Raw genomic sequence first — 20442 nt, forward strand, 5'->3', positions numbered from 1 at the left:
ATTGGCCTATTGCCCCGGCTCCCTCTTTGTGCTGAAAAGAAAGAAAATAAATTTCAATTTCAGTAAAGATGAATTTTGTCATTGTACCATGTCTTTCCTTCTGAAACCTGCTTTTAATCACTAATGTCACTCGTAAGATTTTTATTGGAGTAATTATTGTACTGTGCTAAAGTGGTCATTGTTTTTTGTTTGTTTGTTTTTTCTTCAGGCAAGGTGCGAAGGAGCACCGTACGCAACAATTAAACGCAGCCCACCTAGGTCCCATATAGCGGGTTATTGTCAAGGTAAGAGCCCCTCATTTTAATGTACAATAAGACTTCCGTGACGTCGGCCGGTTGAAATAAGTTTTCGCGGCCACTTCATTTATATATTCCGAAATGCAAATTTCAAGCCATTGATCTTCTTGTGGAAGGTCATGGTAGGGCTAATGGCCTTTGTTGGCACTCTAAAAAAAAAGGAACTAGAAGGGTATGAGAAGTGAGTTTTTTGCCGACTTATTCATTTGCCATAACGATTATCCCTTTTCGAGACTACGTAACTGCCGAGCGTCAGCAGTTCGTCGCCTAGGAAAGGGGCGCAACAGTTAGTCTCTGGGAGCAGCCATTTTAAAGAAAAAATGCGAAAAAAGCGTGGTTAGTAGTCTAATCTAGATAGGAATAGTTTCTGAAAGCACCGATCACATGTATCACAATAAAGGCAGCAATCATACATACACAATAATATGCGAGGACTCGAACCCGTGACGAATCATTTTGAACCGAGCGCGGATATCATCACACCAGCAGAGAAAATAGCTCAGAGCAGGAAACAATAGTCTCATATACGAAGCACACAAATTACTTGATTTTACCGCTCGCAGTTTTTTTCATACTCATTACTTTTTAGAGCGAAGTATAGTGATTTTGCTGTGATACGCTTTTGCAACAAGCTGCGGCAAGCCTAAAATCATACGCTCAGCGCTTTAAATCACGCTTTGCGCAACAATAGAAGTGCTGAACCATGTATACTTTACGCCCGATACTTTGCAGCCACAAAGCGTTGATTTTATTTGTTTTCGGCGTACAACCTGGTCTTATTTGCAGCAACTGGCAACTTCATATTATCGCCCGTTGACAATAAATTTAGACGCCCGTGGTTTACTTCACTTTTGTTAGAGGCGGGCAGGAGCGACAGGAAATTGACTTTTGAGCACTCATCGTTTCACTAAGTGTCGCTGATTCTTATACACCATCGCATAAGCTCGTGAACAAGTGGCAATGAAATGCAATTACCAACACTTGCTTCACACTAACTTTTAAAACTCACATTAGATACGTATTGAAAGGCACAGTACATGTTATGCACTTTCTCAGCTGCTGATCGCTTCGGATCCACGAAGCCTTTTTTCGCACTGTAGTGTCTATCTGCTTCGTCGAGTACATCGTCGGTTCTCTCACTCTACTTACAAGACGTTCTGCGCTTCGTAATCGAGTACTATTGCAATCGAGGTCTTCTCACGCAATTTTCGTGTGCTGCTAGGCTGCGATTCGTCCCCCCGTTAAGTCTCTTTCTCAGTAGTTAGATCATTGACTTTGCGCACGCGACGCATTTCTGACAAGAGGCGTGCCGTGTGGAAACTTAGGAACCAACAGGGGTTTTGGGAACTAATCTCTTTGTTGCCCCCTATGGACGTTTTTTTTTTTTCCTTAGAGTCTGCCTAATGCCGAAGAGAGAGTAGATTCAAAATCTCCCGTCACCGAAAAGTGGTTAATTTTTTCTGGCTGTCATTATAAATGAGAAGCACTACAAAATGTACCACATGTCATTTTATACGAATGAGATAGTTTGTTATTAGCCGGTCACAAAGATTATTTCCATGAAACATAAAATGATGCCATAGAAACAAGGACTTCTCACAGAAGCAAGCTCAGATGCTTCTTTGTTTCTTTGCACGTGACGAAGATAAACGCTTTGGTCAACACCGACAACATTTCTTGGTGTCGCTCTGTTGCTTGATTTCCAGAAATATCTTGACAGTGGGATACCTCAAGCAATGGAGCGGTGCAGTGCTTGGTATAAGTCAAGGAGGGTAAGGCTAAGGTAAGCTTAAGACTTTCAGGATGTCTTCGGAAGCCTATCGGCATCAAGTTGGACGCATCCTTTCAAGCACAGCACTCCATTTCTAAAGAAGCCGCTTAAGAAGCAAGGAAAAAATCCAGATCTACCCGCGTTTAATATTAAGCATGGTTTTTGATTCTTGCCGTTGTGCGCTTTGCACAAAATGGTCATGCCGGACGCCCGCCTTATATGGACAGAAAAGTGACCGTACGTGACAGTGCATGATGGGCATAACTGCATGTGGACGCAGAGCCTTCGATGTGGTACATCTACCCTACACCCCTGTTCCCCCACGCAGCACCACTATTTACAATCACTCTACGCTCCGACCAGCACCAGGGTTTCCTACCAACCACCCTGTCACACTGAAATTTTTTTACCACAGTGGTAAAGGTGCCATTATGTCTCTTTTTTTTCTTTTTGTTCTACTAAGCCTCTGAGTTCCTGTCATAAAGGCTGGCTTCCGATTTCCCCGTTGACCTAGCGCTGACGATTACAAGAACGCACTGAGACTCCCCTCAGAGGTGCTATACAATTAGAATTAACTGAAAAAAGGTCGCTGTCACATCTGTTGAATAGAGCGCGATGTCCAAGAGTTTAATGCCTCACCAGTTTTGTGTACTGCTTCATATCTTTTCTTCTAGCCAGCCTACTCAGGAGCCCGACCAATATTGTCGTCGACGATGGAGAGAAGTGTACCCGCGGCTTCCTCAGCGCAGCGTACCCAACAGACCTCCCCGTGGACGACTCCCTGAGTTGAGAAAACATTCCCGCGCGCTTACACATCTTTCGCGGGATGGTACAAAAATGAAATGCATGTCGTTCCACTCCGCCGAGTCAAGAAATGTAGCCCATATCTTGCTGTACTACTCAGGGGCACAGCAGGAGCAGCTTTCTGCGCTCATTGTGTTCTTTATGCTACGATTACTTTGCTTCCTTTGTAACGCTACCGCCTTCATTCAACAGAAATTTAGTCTCGGTATAGGTTATCGCTTTTTGTGTAAGGTTTATTTACAGCTCACTCAGCATAGATTGCAACTACTCAGTGGCGAGATAAGGTTGTCGAAGCTTGACACCTAAAATCATCTTATTTAAAGCCTCTCTCGTACTCGTCAGAATTATCAGTGTTTACTTACGCTGTGAAACAAGAAAACTCTGAATAGGGGCTTCTGTGAAGAACTAAACACCACAGGTTAGCTTTGGAGTTGTATGCAGGTGTGCGGAAGCCACCTGAATGACATTCCAGTAAAGTATCGAACTTAGGCTAAAACTTAACGACCGCAAATTGTTCGGAATAAAAGCCAACTTCTTCAGCTACACCGTATTGAGTTCTTATCTTGAAGAAAAATGATCGCTTTAAATGTTATTCTCATCTTAACATGAACTAACGTTTACTTTAAGCATCCAGAATACGCGTCAGAGAAGTTACGCATATATGAGAGTATATAGTCTCTAATGGAGCAGAAACTGCTGCTCACATTGAAGCCTGTTGAATGATCTCTGGATAAGTAACGTCACAATCTAATGAAACGTTTACTTTGCGGTCCTCTTGCATTTGTCCTCAGATCACGCCGACTTTTTCTGATTGCCGTTGGCGAAGTTAAAAATATGGCTTAAAGCATAAAACGTTTCTTCAGACCAAATACGTTCGTTTTTAGCCCATCATTTCTTTCCGATGACCAGTCATGACAGGGCATTAACTGGTATCAACCAAATCATGCACATCAGCAGCATGATATTGCTTTTGAGTAATAGTAGTCATTTCAGTTCTTCACTAATAATTCAATCTATGTACCTATCTAAAGAAACCATTGTTATGCTACATGCCTGTAAGAGCAACATCGTATGCGCAAGATGACTGAAATTGTTTGTTACGCTGTGATAAACTTGTTTCTCCTATTCCACAGTCGCAAGGCATTACCGCTGGCGCTGAAACAACCGGTGCCTAACGTTGTTGCGCTACACTGGGTCAGTGTCGTTATGTGTCCGTAATGACACGTTATTGTGTTACATCAAGCTAACCTTGTTCTGTTCTAACGTGTTGGAGATCATGCGAGGAGGGACACTATTTGTAATACTTTAAACAATGACCTCGAGCGTGTACTACTAATCGTTTCTAGAGTCCCAGCATGAGAATGCACCCGCTCAGGTCCCATGTTTGCAGTGATAGCGGACATTATGCACATCTCCGAAAGAAAAAATGTGTTGGGTTGTAAAGCGATATCAGTACACGTTCGGACTCTAGCCCGCCCGTTGGTTTTATTCATGCAGAACATGTGGTGTCATTGTTTGTTTCATGTGCAGATATTTGGCGTGGAGTTAAATAGCTCTAAATTTAACAATGCTCCCATCCTGCCCAATATTTGGTCATTACTCATGACACCTCGATCATATGTCTCACATTGTCGATCAGAATGCCTATTCAACATTAATGGACTTAATTGATCGGAGAGAACGTTGTGTGTTGCGATTTATGATGGCATCCAAATGTGTGTCCAATATTCCCGGACAAAAATTCTGAAAATTGAAAAGTTGTGAGACATTGTTATGGAAATATTGAAGGTAATGGTTCAATCTTCTGATATGTAGCAAAATCGTTCTTTTAAAGTGTTTCCATCAATCTCATCAAACAGTTAAGAATGCCTTAGAAAAGCAATGGGGAACGCTTTTGACTGTAGCAAAAACGTTAATATAAAAGAATATACAAGACTACCGACGGGTGATCTCCACATCTATTGATTGTTATAGGGGAATGTTACATAATTCGAAAAAACTTTCTTCATAAAGGGTTTCCCTCTCAAAAATGCTTTTGTCCAGAAATGTTGGGCATGTCAAAGTTGTTCAAACACAGGTGCAAACAAAATATGACAGCTTAAGCACGAAGGTGGTTTTTGGTTTAAACATGGCTATCTGAAAAGAGAGTCACTGTCGATTACGTAACCAGCTTGGCTTCATGTTCGGTGTAATGAAGGTAAAACTGCTTTGCAGAAAATGTAATGTATATAATATACAGGGATTTCCCATTGTGAATACGAACTGCCAGTCAGTTCGAGAGTGGTTTTGTGCCTTCTTACGAGCACTCATTTAGCGCCGACACCCGTTTTAAAAGTGTTACTACTTCGTGTGTTGAGCCTACTACAAGGCACAATTTTGCTTAACGCCCGCACGCAAAGTCAGCTCGAAGTTCACACTGCCTAGGGTGCAAGATGACTATTTCGGTGGTTCACAAACTCCAGTAACTTACTTTTCCTGAAAACGTCGTGTAATCAATCCGTTCAGAATTACAAAAGATTGAATGCGTGATGCGGGCCCGACAAGCTCGCTTCTTACTGAAACATGGCTCGTCTTAATGTGCTCGAAATAACAGCAGAAGATATCAGTGCTAAAGTGTCAGTGGGTGCATGTCGTTTTCTACACACATGGTAACGTGGTGTCGTAGCATAGCCCTGTTCTTCATTTTATCCATCTTTCCTAACGCACACGTGAAGCAGGTGTTTATCTGCGCACTCAGCTCTCGATACGTCTTAAAACCCGCGAATGTCGCCCGTGTGCACGCAGCTGAGATGGGTGCTACACTTTTTCCTACCCTACCGAAAACCCTTGAAAAAAAAAAAAAACTTCGTACCCTGCTTGTGGCTAAGCGAAGTGTATATAAAGTCACCAGAACATTCAGTCAATAAACTAATTTTTTACAAAATGACTGGCGTTTGCTTTGTTTAAATCAATCTCAAACTGAGCTTCCATTCAGTGATCATGCAATACAGCGCACAAGACGAGACACTAAGAAGAAATGGCTTGGCTTAGGCTCAACTTGGCTTATGGGGTTTAACATCCTAAAGCGACTCAGGCTATGATAGACGCCGTAGTGAAGAGCTCCGGAAATTTCGACCACCTGGGATTCTTTAACGTGCACTGACATCGTACAGTACACAGAGGACGAACACAAGCTCGAGTTTTCAGAGTACGTACATTATTGCGAAGCGTTAAGCTGGGGTGGCATCTGGAAAAAATATCCCAAAAGCGTTGAGTCGTAGCATATACCGTAATCTGTATACTGTACCTTCAGCCAACAGATCGTGGCACTCAATTTTTGCTGAAAACAGTTTTTTTTTTCACTATACTTTCCATACCAGGTCTCAAGCGCGCTTAGATAAGGCGTACGACCCCCGCATAAAAGTATATCTGCAAACACAGCGTAAGTGCCACAAAACTTCACATAGAATAAGTGTTGGCAATTTCACGCTAAATTCGGTGATATTAAAAATACATTCTCTCTAGGCTGCACTTATAGATAGTCCGCAAAACAGCAAACGTGGGTGTCCCGCGGACTGTACCCCAGAATGTATTGTTCTTACATGGAAGAACATATTTTGGGCTTACTTCGGAAGAGAAATATTGTTTGCACTGCGCCAACGAAACCGATAAAATAGAAGCATACAATTCTGGCTCACGGTGTGCCTTTTTTTCATTTCCTTGTGTTGAAACGATAGTGATTCCTTGCTTCAAGATATATGAGATAATAATCTCTCTCTTCTTGGCTTCTACATTGTTTATCATGGTAAACAAGTACAAGCGTACAGACAACCAACCCGTAAACTTGGAGGTTACACGCTACAATCTTACACTTCTAAATGCACAAGCGTCAGTCTATGTTAACAGTGAGTGGCAGTATTTAGATATTATTCAGGCAGCTGGCTTCACAAGAAATCGAGAAAGGTAGGGTACTTCGATGTTCTAATGTTTTAAGAACTGAAGCCGACAACTAGCGACAACATATCATAAAACTTTGAGTCCAACGTGGATATACTGTAACTTCTTTATTTACCTCAACTCCTCTATCATAAACTAAAATTCGCGTCATAAGAACTATATGTCGGCACTCTTGACGTTTTGATAGTATGGCAGCACTAAAAAAGAGAAAGAAAGAGCTTCTTAACCTGTAGTCCGGCAGGCTATGCCATGAGGCAGTCTAAGCAAGATCAAAAGGCCAAGGGGAATGACATTACATGGTAATGCAAAAAAAATAAAAAAACTCGATACATTTGGATACCATCGGTGGCCATGAGTAGAAGCGCATTTCGAACCGAAAGAGTGGCTTACAACAACGAAATGCTCTCAATAATTTGTTGCATTTAGAAAGCAAATGTTGAGTGCTGCATGGTCAGTGCAGTGATTTTCTTCCGTACAATTATTTTACTTCCCGGAAATAATAATTCGATGTCATAGTGGGTGTCACACATCCTTACAGAATACTTAAGGACGTTTACGGAGATCTTACTTTTTCTAGTAAGACACCTGTGAGGAGCGCCTCTGGAGCTGCGTTCACCAAGGGTTTGGTAGACTTTAACCACAAAAAAAAAGCCTTTGATTGATATCTCGAAATAGAATGGCGAATGAAAAAGTTGATAATCACTGCTAGCGCTGTAGAGAACCGTAATGCTCTATGGAGAGGTTTTCCACATGTAGAAAAGATGACTCGGTGTCGCCCCCACAAGATAGTTTGCAATGAGCATGCATAAACGACCTTTCTGTTTCCCGGGGAATTCAGGCCTGAAAGATCTTGTATAAATAAGGATTCGTTATCAGGATATGAGAGGTGCGATAACTGCCTCATTTCTCGGTAGACACTTCAGCCGTGAGTAAAGCGGAGAAGGTAGGAGTGAAAGATTAAAAAGAGAGACGTACCGTACTGGAGGTCCCCGGAATAATTGCGACCACATGGGGACTTTTAACGCGTACTGACATCGCACAACAGACGGGCGCCTTTTGCGTTCCACCCCCGTCGAAACGCGGCCGCCGCGGTCGGGTTCGGAAAGATTTCGTTTCAGATCGAAATATTAGTGCCGAGTGTTGGACCCCGTTTTCCAATGGTCGACAGAGATTACTCTTTGCCCGTTGGCTGTGCAATACCAGAGAGCTTTAATGAACGTTTATGGGTCGAAATTGTTCCGGAGCTGTCCAGTCCCACTCCCCTAAGCTCTCTATGCTGTTCCGAGACTTAGAACCTACACATACTGCACTCTATGACAATCGTTCGAGCAATGCAAATATGCATTGCGTCACAAAACCATCACGTTACTTTGAGTACGTCAGACCCCTGTGTTGATCTATGGAAAATTGGTCCGCAATAACATGTAGTGCAAACGCTCCTACCTAACAAACATCCTTGCATTCGGAAACCGTTTATACTACCAGTGGATTCGGTCCTTTTACCCAAAAGGCAACGAAAAATTGAGAACTACTAGAGGCAGCCGCGGCGGTGGCTCAGTGCTTATGGCGCTCGGCTGTTGACCCGAAACACGCTGACGCGGTCCCGGCCGCAGCGGTCGAATTTCGATAGAGGCTAAATTCTGGAGAGCCGTGTACTGTGCGATGTCAGTGCACGCAAAAGAACCTCAGGTGGTAGAAATCTCCGGAGCCCTTCACTACGGTGTCCCTCATAGCCTGAGTTGCTTTGGGACGATAAACCTCCATAAACTGAACCAAACCTGAACTAGTAGAGGCAGCTCTGCCGTGGCGTTTATTAAACCTCAGTGTGATTGGTCACGAGTAAATTTATGATCAAACACATTGTGTTTGAGGGAACTCATTTACGTTCCCATTATTTATAGCGTGCCTGGGTTCACGTACTTCACTGCAAGAAAAAGATGTAGTGCATGGTTCTCTGATAAAGCACATCAAACACTACTTAGAGCCCTCAAACTCTTAAAAGACTCCCAACACAGTATACTAAAGAATGCATTGAAATGTTTATGGTTGTGTACATGCTCCGGCTTTAAATTGCATATATATCTTTAATTACTCACTGGAGCTTCCTAGCGAAGCTGCGGTGGCTCAGTGGCTATGGTGCTCGGCTGCTGGCCCGAAAGACGCGGGTTCGATCCCGGCCGCGGCGGCTGAATTTCTTTGGAGGAGAAATTCGAGGCCCGTGTACTGTGCGATGTCAGTGCACGTTAAAGAACCCCAGGTGGTCGAAATTTCCGGAGCCCTCCACTACGGCGTCTCTCATAGCCTTAGTCGCTTTGGGACGTTAAACCCCATAAACCAAACCACACCTTTTCGTTGACACTTCAAACTTTGCCTTCCTTGATGTAACTATATATTTTTTTGACAAATCACAATCCACAGAGATCCAGTATGCTGAATAATGTGCCGGCACAACCAAAGGATGGAGGTAGTTTACCTGAGACTTCGGCCTCATGATTCATTCAGTCGAATAACCTGGCTGTATCATTTCTGAATGGCTGGTATACGGTGCGGTCAGGCGTACGGCTCCGGTGATTGGCCGTTGTGGTGCTTTCTGTGTGGTATTGACGTCTTGAAGACGCAGTCGGTTCGTCCTCTTGTGACATGAGTGTCGATAATTTTCTATTTTATGAGCTGCCTCTTGTTGTGGCTCGGCGCTGACAAACTTATCCCCAGCGCGCATGCTTGACTTGCCTATAAAAGCAGTGCGCTGCGATGAATAAAGCAGTAAATCCTTCCCAGCACTTGGCGTGCGTGTAGTTCCGTATCATGACGTTAAGTTCATTCATGAGGACAAATTGGCATTAGCGTGCCCTGCACTGGATCACCTGGTACAACTACATTGATCCTAATGAAAACTGCTTGTTCATTATTACCTTTACCCACATGTTTCGTAGTCTTGTTTTCTTCCTCGCGGTTACCGCAGCGGTGATGAGTACTGCATACTATTTCGTAGCGGAGGCACGCCATCAGTGTTAGTCTAAGTTAACAACCGAGTGCGGGCGTAGTCTGGCAAAACTTCAAACTTCCAGCCCGTTTCCTTCATCGAGCGCGCAGCTGCTCCGATGGACTTCTTCATAGGTGCTCCGAAAGATGGCGCTACCATTCCTGCTATGCGCCGGTAAATGCTTATTCTTTTCATCCTACAATCTGTTATGCTAGTAAAATTCATTGTGGGGCTAGTTGGTTCATTCTCAAAATTCTGTTTTGCGCACACAAGGACGGCACAATAAGACAGGGGAGACAGGATGGAGTGGATGCTGACAGTACACCCGGTAAGCACACTTGTGCGAAGTCGTATTATTCAGCGAGTAGAAAAATCGCGGGAAAGTTTCATTTTGTAAAGATGTAGTGAAAGATAAAATGCATTCGCTGCTTGTCTACGTTTCCGCATTGGTTACTACTTTAGATCTGTGCATGAGATGAAAATACAGAACATGTGCCTTGTGTAGGCTCTGTGTTAAACCCTGAGGGAACGTCACTTAGTTATGCATTAGGCCAGTCTGATCCTCGCCTGCTGCTGGACACACCAATTATCGGACTTGAAGACATGTCAGATACTTTTTTTGTTTTTTGGAATCTCGTGCTGCTGCAACAGGCTATGACAGTGCCACGCACAAGTAAGTGATATGGTCCTCCATATTTACATCAAGCAATTAATCGTTTTGTTCTCTCTTCCTTTTTTTTCTTTTTCATGTTTCCGTCTCTCCTTTTTCCTCCTCCCAGTGGAGTGGAGAGGAACCCTCCTGTAAAGCGGGGAACAGAAAGGTAAAGGCCAGGCGGGGTAAAAGAGAACATCCTAAGAAACATTGGCGGGGGGCCGTAGATTGCGAAATAGGGAGCACAACTCTCTTGCTCGAGAACGCTTTGATTTACGGCAAGTGGAAAGTGTTGGAATCGACGATAGTCTGCACGTGCGCAACGCAACAGTTATGTGCCTCATAATACTGTGCGCACAAAAGCTTCCAAAGTAAGCATGGCAAAGGAATCCAGCTGCATCGCGGCAATTACGCTCGGTGGCTCGACGGCGCCTTCAGAGCTTGTACTGCCGAGTCAAAAGTCCAACAGCAAGAACTCCGTAGTCAAATAAGTCCCATTATTTGAAGTCAAGCTAATCCTAAGGATGCACTAGCGTGTGTTCTGTGTAGTGTTTATAGAAATCACGCAACGTGGAGTACATTTAGAAAAACAAAGTAACCTACTCATTATCATCCATCCAAGTGCAGCCGACCACACGGCTGCACATGATATCTTTACAGCTTTCACAAAAACGTCATAGTCGAAGGAAAATGGGACTTCGTCCGGGTCCTGGGACCATCTCCTGCCTGGAGCACTCGCTCTACAAAATGAGCAAACCAGGATGGCTAAGGGATGGTATAGGGAGAGCAAATTGATTAACAACTCGAAGTGGGAGCAGCTCGTAGTGGGAACCTTCCTTGGAGGTTCGAAAATCGCAGCGCCAGGTTTCCGTCTCGCAAGTTGCACGATACCCTATAGACCCAAGAGCAAACACTTGGCCCTAACGCTTGCATGCTGAAGTGCGCTGCTTCGCCAGGTTCGTTTCTGAAAATTTTACGTGTCCCGTCAGAAAGAAGCCTGTAAAAAATTCATGCTGTAATGAATGTGCGACTGTGAGTGAGTTGGACCGAATCCAAACTTTCGAGAAATTGTGTTCCAACCTGCGAGTGGACGACGAAGGGATCGGAATTCAGTGTGCATTGGAGCTAAGGACGCTAGCTTCAATTCCAGTTTGTTGCATCGAAATGTTTTGCATTGTGTTTTCAGCAATCTAAAGCGGCAAGCCGCTCCCGCTGTCTCTCAACATGTCTGGTGATAAGGTCCAGCGGCAAAATGTCACCCGTTCTCAAAAGGCTTTGTTCCGACGACTGAGCGTACAGGGGAAACGAAATGAGGGGCTCGTTGTAACATCCATATGAAGGAAGCCAATAGCCACTGAAACCAAGGAGCACAAGGGAAAGTTAATTTTTTTTTATTTTTCAATTTTGTCGACCAATGAAACACCAATAGTGTAATTATTTTATCACTTAAAGGCAATTGATAAGAAAGCCACACAATAAAACAACCAATTGCCACAGGTAAAATCTGAACTCCCGACCTCCGAATTGCGCGCCCGGTGCTCTACCAACTTAACTACTGCGACGGTAGTCAAACCTTCTGCATTTTTGGGGGCAGGATATCTAACCTTTAGAGTGTTTACCAGCGCTATCCACGTCCATAGCGGGACGAACGTAGTACGTCCTGTGTTAGCACGAGTGTGAGGTGGTACGTAGTCAAACAGTGAGAACGGAAGCTCTGCGAGAACCCTCTTATGTTACCTACAGCGTCAGGACTGTCAGAACCGAGGCCCTCGTTAAGCTATTGAGCAGACAAGGGAAGGTAAACGAAGGGCTCGTTATGACATCCTTATGAAAGAAGCCAACAGCCAACAAAACGAAGGAGCACAGGGCAATATTTCTTCTTTTATTTGTAGTGTTGATTAATGGAAGTAAAATAGTGAAATTATTTTGTTGCTTAAAGATGATAGATTAGAAAGCAAAATAATAAACGGGTACATGTCGCCTGTAGGGTCCGAATCCAGTACCCACGAATTTTACTTAACGACGGCTTCGGTTCCGAGAGTCTTTGCCATTGGTAGCATAAGAAGGTGCTCGCACAGCTACCGTTGACACCTTTCAATGACGTTCCACGTCCCACTTGTGGTAATACAGGACGTAATACGCCCGCAGCTATGGACCGAAGTGGCGCAGGTGAATATTCTCAAGTCTTGGTTGCAGGCAGCATACATGCCCCCCAAAGCAGAAGAATAAACCGCCGTTGCCGTAGCTCACTAGATAGAGCACCGAACGCAAAATTCGGAGGCCGCGGGTTTGATCCCGCAGGCGGCATGCGGTGATTTTTTTTCTTTTTTGTCATCAATTATTTTTCAGCAATAAAATAATCTGCGCTATAATTCTCTCATTGATCAACACCACAAATAAAAAAGAAAGCTTCCCCTGTGCTCTTTGTTTCCGGTGGCTGTTGGCGTTCCTTTCGAGGGTGCGCCGTTAAGTCGCCCTGTCTACGACTTCATAAGGAGCGGCATGTTCAAAGAATAAAATTCTTTCAGCTCAAAACAAGCGCAATTATGTCGCGTTCACATGATTTATGATGCCACTGAAGCACACAAAGAGCAAGAAATTAATTAGTCTCAACACCTTTTCTAAGGAATGTCTTCGCTTTCTGCCAGAATGGTTTTGGGAGCCACTAAGCAATAAGGATGCGGCCACCAGTCCTTTTCTCAAACTTTGTCAGTTCTCCCCCCCCCCCCTCCCCCCCTCTAGCTACCCAGAATTATAGCCTCAAGCTGAAGCTGCCTACTTAATCAGCGACCCTGGGCCTCAGACTTTCATTACAGTTTTTTTTTTCTTTTTACCAATTACAAGTTCGCCCTTGTATGGAAACTTTATCTTTACGAATGTTCGGGCTTTTATAGTAATACTTTTTATTAATTCCTCCCGGGTCGATGACTCCGTTATTTACCAACATATTTGTTCAAGACAGCAGCGGGTGTGGAGTAAACAGCGGAAAAAAGCAGCGACGTTCAAGAAAAAAGAGAAAGATTGGCAGAAATTATTTAAATTGTTAAGATTATTGGATTCTTAAGCGTCATATACCAGAACTTCCCGTCATGAGGCATGTCATGTCGGTGGGTGCGAATTAATTTCGACAGGTTCGGGTCCTCTGGTGCGCACTGCAATCTTAGTACAAGGATATTTTTCAATATGCATTCATCGAAATGCAGATAACATGGGGCGTGTTGCTCAAGATGCAAATGCCAATGCTTCATGAGGAAAAGAAAAACCGTAATAATGATCACACACTCGGTATACCAGGAGAAAGTGCCGTTAGGATAGAGTTTAAGGATAGAGCGAAAGAAGGGAGAGGAAGGCGACTTAACGGAAGGTCCTGGGTTAAATTCCACCGCACAGGGTTATTTAACGTGCGGTGGCATTGCATAGAAACACCGTCTTTTTTATTTCACCGCCACTGAAATTCGGCCGCCCCAGCTGGGATACGAACCCGTGAACTTGGGTCGAGTATGAGACTCAGTAGCCGAACGCGACAGCTACTTGGCCGATAAAGAATGGTAGTAGGAAGACAAGGGAAGCGAAGGGTAGTTGGACAGAGGTTCATGAGGATGAGATTTTTAAGACAGGAAAGAACTGGTAAATCCCACGCTCATGGCGTAAGCATCAACTGCGTCCCTTCTATTGAAAGCTGGAAAAGGGGAGAAAGAAGAAAAAATGTGGCGTTGCCCTGCACAGGGTAAACCGCACATCAAAGAGACGTCGGTGCACGCGGCTGCCAATCGTGAAAATGATTAAACACGGATGCACTCAGTGAGAGATGACGACCTGACACATGTGGCTGATTAATTAGCCTAGTTATGAGTGGCCGAACAACGACAGTAGGGCATGTGACTCACCGACAGCGGCGTACTTTCAAAACCGCTTGTACCCGTCTAGATTCCGTCGCGACAGTAAAGCCGCGGTGACACGGAAATCTTCAGACATGTTCAGGAAGACAACTCTGACGGAGGTTGGTTCAGACGTCGCTTAACGAACAGGATTCGGTGAATGCAATGTTAGGAAAAACACAGTAGACCGGTATTTTGACGCGCCAATGCCACTCTTCAGGTCTTAGGGTGTGTCTAAGTCTGGGCTCCGACGCACGTCTCTTTTCCTTTTTTTCATTTCAATTTCTTTCTTTCGCTCTCTTATTTGCATTCGGCAGGGACAGTGTTCACCTTATTGCGAGTCGGCAGGTTTGTTCTTTTTCCTTATGATTACAACTACTACTATTACTAGTTACTTGAGTGTGCTCGACTCCCAGAGGAGCCGGACTTCTGAAAACGACTTACGCGTTGGTGGTTCAGTTAGGAAGGCTTAGTTGGTTCCAAGGAAAGAAAAAGCTTGTCAGGGCTTTCGATTAGTCAGGCAAGCAAGCTTGCAGCACTGGCAATGCTGCGATCCTCCCGTAGGAATGGGGACGGCTGCAGGCGCTTTCAGCTTTGCGATAGCTTGAACCTGAGCCCATTCGTTTTAAATCTCAGCATTCTGAAAAACATTAGTAACGCTCAGTTAAGGTATTCACTATGAGTTTCAAGTGCGGCTTTAGCAGTGTAGAAGTGAGAAGACCTGAGAGGAGGCGAAGAAACGGCAGGCCTAAAAGTTTGGTTTGGTTTATGGAGTTTAACGTCCCAAAGCGACTCAGGCTATGAGAGACGTCGTAGTGGAGGGCTCCGGAAATTTCGACCACCTGGGGTTCTTTAACGTGCACCGACATCGCACAGTACACGGGCCTCTAGAATTTCTCCTCCAAAGAAATTGAACCGCCGCGGCCGGGATCGAACCCGCGTCTTTCTGGTCAAAGAGATGCAGATAAGTATATTACTTGTGCATTTGCAAAAAATGTTGTGCGCTCCCTGCCGCCTTCGTATAATGTGGGTGGAGTACATTCTATATTTTAGAACTGTAAAAGCCTTTAATTTGTCAGTGCGCACCGCAACCTGTAAACATTATTTTTGGGGGTGCAAAAATAAGTCACAGATCATTCGCTAAGCGTTTTCAGTGAAACCCCCGCAAACAAGGCTGAGAAATTGGAAATTAAGAAAGCCCTGTGATCAATTGACAAAGAAAAATCATTTGTTTGTGGCCCTTCACAACGGGAAATTAGTGTCAGCTGGACTTTCTGTGATCTTACAATGACATTAATTGTCGGTTAAACATCCCAGGCCTACTTTCAACACGATCGATGGCCGTGGCGAATGCAAGGTATAAGGACTTTCGTGGGTATATTTTGCCACTGGTCTCTCACCTAGCTAGGGAAAATACAACTGAAAGAGTTTACAGTTTGCTTCCAATGACACCCATCTCCCGTCAGAGTCGCTGGCAAGATGGCTGCAAGGAACTTGGTCTTTTCAAGCTACAGGCACTGTCGAAAAGGACGAGAGCTTCGCGGAGCAGTAAATGACGCACCATTTTTCTTCACTACGCCCGCCACTGCGCCTCTCTTTCCTTAAAAGGGGTTGGTCGCGCGAAGCAGCTACTCTTTCCTATCTTTCACGCATGCACCAACTCCGCGCACAGGCCGGTATGGATGCACAAGATTTGCTTCGCCACATCACCTCTGTGCTTCACTTGTGCTGTCACGAGTGAAGTAATTCATTTCCTTTAAGTGTGCCTATGTGCCGAGCGTATGACACTGCTGTTCAACCTGAGAAGAATAAACGCTCCGTTGGACGACGTCTCTCGGATCTCGTACCCTGAGGGCTCACCAACTGAGCGGAGAGCAGTGGCAGAAATAGTCTTGAAATTTTTACTGCACAACGGTGCAGTGTTAGAGACACATTCCTTCAATTAAGTGACTCGGGGGAGGGGGGGGGGGGGGGGGGGGGGGGGGGGGGTCAGCTGGCGACTGACCATCGTAACATAATCCAGTACAAAACGCTTCCACCACTATCGAACTCAGCAATGATCGCCAGATGAAATATTGGTATTAGTTGTCTTTGAATTACGGCCGAAGCAGGGCCATACGAGCAGCATTTGGCATAAGCAAGCTGTTATAAAACTAGACTCCGCTTTAGCGTTAAACTGTCACGGCGTGCAAACGAACACTACTTGAGTAAACGCGGCGAATTGCTACGCAGTCGAGCGTTGGTCTCCATCTTCTGCGTGTCCTCATAGAGAACTCTGGCATTTTCCCACCACAGTAGTAGGCTAAACATACAGAGTCAAGGGTACTTGACCAGATATCAGAATGAAAAAAGAAAAAATATCTGCCGAGGAGCTCCCTTTTTTTCCACCTGAGTCAATGGGGTGATATGCTAACATTCACTGGCAGCTCATATTACTGGTGTTTCCTAACCTAAGAATGTCGGGTGTAGTTCTTCCTAGCAACAAAGTGGGCATTTCGCACGGCAAGCCCACGGTTTCTCAAGTCTTCCAAGCAATAATACGTAACGCATAAGGCAAGCGGGTACATCAACAGGAGCACGAACAGATCGGTAAGGCCGCCTATAAAGAACCTTCCAAGTTCCTCGGCCGGAAAAAAAGAGAAGATAACGACATCTATACGCATTCCCACAATGTTCCTTCTTTCTTCCCTTTATACCGTCGTGCTTTGCGTTTTCTTTCTTGTTTGTTTTTTCTTCGGCATGCCTGCGAAGATACAAGACAAAGTGCGCCCGAACCGAACGCAACAAGACCATCGTTAGCTTCACGCGCCAAGCAGCAGAGGCTCCGCTCGTTTAACCCATCCGTGCCATCGTCTTTGGACATTCTTTCGTTCGGTCGCTTCCAACGCACGCCTTAGAACTCCTTCCTCGTCCTCTTGCGCTGCGCCACTCAGAGTGATGGCACACTTTCTTTACATTTTTTTGTTTCGCTCAATAAGGGGTGAGAGTGTCGTGTGGTGGAGAGAAGGGTGACTTTGGAGAGTGACGCAGATTTTTGAACGTCGAGGAGAAATCATGTACCCCTCATTAAACCGTCGAGGCGGTGCAGAGGGAACCGAAAAAGAGAAGCAATATGGGACGAGAGACAGAAGCGACAGGACCGGAGAGGCGGCAGCGTGAAACTGTACGGAGGCTCGTTTTTTACGACCATAGGTCGTTCTCGGGGCCGGCGCTGAGTCTTTGGGGCGCACTGGCGATGTTGAGAGCGCTTTGTTTGACAGCGCCACCGAAGAGTTGCGTGATGTCGCTTCTGTATCGACTCATTTTATTATCGTTATTTTTTTTCATGGGGGGGGGGGGGGGGGGGCGTTGCTTAACTCGCCTGCCTTCTTAAGGACTGTCCCTCTCCTCTCTCCCCGTCTCCAAGCCTCGCTGGCTTTATTTTTTTCGTCCGCTGCATTTGGAGCTTTGAACGTTGCTATTGGCATCCACGCGAACTGCCGTTTCGAGTTGCCTTTTCCGTCTTAATGTTTCGTCTCTTTTCTTACAGTCCAGCTTTTCTACCCATTATCGCACCTCTAAAACTGTTGAGCACTGGTTCCACGTGGCATTATTGAAGTCGAAAGGCTTGAATAAATAAAAACACGTTAAACGCCTGCAAGTGGTCCCACGTTCTAATGCTTATCAAAGCAGCGATATTCGTCTGCATATTTTTCAACCGCTTTCCTCTCGTTATGCGAAGTATACCGGAGGTATAGAAAACAAAAATTTATTGTACCATTATGTTTTTTTTTTTTTGCGAATAGCTGCTGTTTTGACCGCGAGGCGCCAAAAACACACTATTCTGCCCCAGGCACCTATATTTAGTCACTGGTCACGTGGGTTTAAAAACGTTATCTACGCCAGTGACGCGTCAGCATCCCAAATAATCTTCAAGCCATAGACTGACTTCTGTTGTTAGCGCTCTTCAAAGCATGTCACAGACAACTGCAGACATATAGGAAATGCAATTTATTTCTCTTATTCTTAACGCCACTCGTTACTTCTCTTATTATTCGCTTGCGCCTTCAACAGTAAATATTAACTTCGTAGTATTACTAAAGTCAGTTCTGCAACAAACAATACTAAGCGGATTTCATCAGTGCTGGGTCATAAATCAAGACAGAGTCATATCGACTACGAAACTTTGTATGGGATCTAAAAGCAAGCAGCAATCTCGGTCTTCACTAATTTTGACGCCGTGGAGTAAAATAGATAGAAAATGTACACGTCTCTGCAAACTGTTTTTAGTAAAACGTGCAGGCTCCAGAGAGAGGGAAAGAGAATGCTAGACAGGGAGGATAAAAGAGAGATGCCGGGAGAATCAGCAATAACGGTGCTGCCTTAGTGTCCCCTGGTTTGTCGAAGCGCTGCCTCTAGTTAACTGCACAGAATTTCAGTGCGCGGAATATTGTGTTGTGGAAGGGGACGGATCGGAGCAATTTATCCAGGGGCGTAGGGATGCGTCTCGTCTTCTCCTTTGGCTACTCATTTTTATATCTCCGCTAGTGGGGCTGTCAAGACCGTTCGTCACAAATTTCCGCGAGCGTCACTGATTCGATTTGTATGAAAAAAAAAAAAAGAAGAAGGCACCCTCCTCCGACGCGCTGAAGAATGACGCCTGAAGGTGGTGGCTGAGGCGTGCTGTACATTTACACCGATCGCATGGAGTACGGTGCTGGCACGGCTACACCAATAGTACCCTTTCTTTCTCCAATGAACTAAGCGTTGAAGCTGAGGGTTGCGCCAGTATGCTGCTGCCATTCATTTTTTTTTCTCTTGGGGGAGATAATGAGTCGGGATACTATGCTGCGGGCGGCTTAAACCAGCCCGACGTCAGAGTGGAGTCTTGAAAGAGTTAGCATAATATTAGCTTGAACAGTACTTCGAAATATGCTCGCTCATTCAATCGTTGTTCTTAAGTGGCATGTAGGACGAGATACGGCTTTCTTTAGAAGTTTTTACCGTAGCTAATTGATGGATGCTGACCGCAGCTTACGGCGTCACCGCAGTAGTGATATGTACCTCGTAGCATAAAATTGAAGTATATCGTCTTTACCCAGTCACGTGGTGATCTGGTGACCAATGAGAACGCAATAGTACCGCGCTTACCTGCATAACATAGAGTGTGTCATGTTTTCAGTCTGCCCCATGCATGCATCAGCGCATTCCTTGCAAGATTCATGCATTAAGTGTGCGCCGAACTCCACACCAGTCTAAGCTCTGAATGTTGTGTCATGATAGTGAAATTTTAAAAATTTATCTAATTAGACGTACGTTACTATCCACCATGTACCACCTGCCTTGTGGTGCTTCCGTATTTAGAACGCCCTGCACAATCTGATATACTTCAGTAAACAAACTTCAAGCTATCAAGTAGAGTTGAGCACATCCCCACTTTCTTCATGACTCTTCGCTATTATGTGCCCGAATGAAGAATTTAGGCATAAAAAAAAAACACAGTTTTAACGCATAATGTCGGTGATGTTAAAGTTGCATCGGTTTTCGCTTCAAGAAGGTGCGTATCGGGTTTCCCCATGTATCTCTAGGAACATTCATTCTCGTGGAGACATACGTGCCTCTCTGCCTTCCACCGCACAGGCGTCGCGGATCGCAGGCTATGCCATCCGTGCCTTCAAGGGTCGAGGTGGCGGAGAAGGAATCAGGAGGAGCCGAGAGATGGCGCCCTTTTATCATCCCTGAAAGGTGCCGAGTGCTTCCTTGGTTACCGCCTTTCTGACAGTGATGGATCGCGTTCGTGAAATTTCCACGCCGAGTTCGTGATGCTCGGCTGCAGCGCGATTGCACTTGGCAGGCGTCGCTCTCGCAAGGTGCACGACAGCCTGCAGCGCGATATATATCGCAGTGGCTAACGGCAACTTGAATTTGGAATGTTGTCTCTGGCTTTGCTTTCGTCGCCAGATTCTCGCTTGCCGTCGCTCCTATACCCAGCTTGTGTCTCAGAGCGGTCCGTGTTTATCTTTGCTTTGAGAGTGGAAAGAAAAAGTTCAGGGTCTGAGCGACAGCTCCTAAGTGGAAGGCGTTCCATCTATCATCGCCTTCTTGCGAAGATTTCGTAGTGTTAAATTAACGCGGGAAAAGGT

At 45.0% G+C, this 20442-nt stretch overlaps 1 protein-coding gene across 2 annotated transcripts in view; it reads left to right on the forward strand.

Moving 5' to 3' along the window:
- LOC149371660 (cell adhesion molecule Dscam1-like) overlaps positions 1-5736 on the forward strand; it is a 324006-nt gene extending 318270 nt beyond the window's left edge. Inside the window, exons 26-28 of one of the 2 annotated variants that reach the window (XM_089565897.1) lie at positions 209-284; positions 2003-2079; positions 2742-5736. In XM_089565897.1, the coding sequence (XP_089422023.1) occupies positions 209-284; positions 2003-2013 (87 nt within the window). In that variant the 3' untranslated portion in view covers positions 2014-2079; positions 2742-5736. The remainder of the gene's footprint in view (positions 1-208; positions 285-2002; positions 2080-2741) is intronic. The other variant, XM_089565898.1, reaches the window with a different exon arrangement.
- The last annotated feature ends 14706 nt before the right edge of the window (positions 5737-20442 follow it).

The sequence above is a fragment of the Amblyomma mixtum genome, chromosome 1 (genome assembly GCF_055824585.1).
Source record: "Amblyomma mixtum isolate Tamu chromosome 1, ASM5582458v1, whole genome shotgun sequence".
Classification (NCBI taxonomy): Eukaryota; Metazoa; Arthropoda; class Arachnida; order Ixodida; family Ixodidae; genus Amblyomma; species Amblyomma mixtum.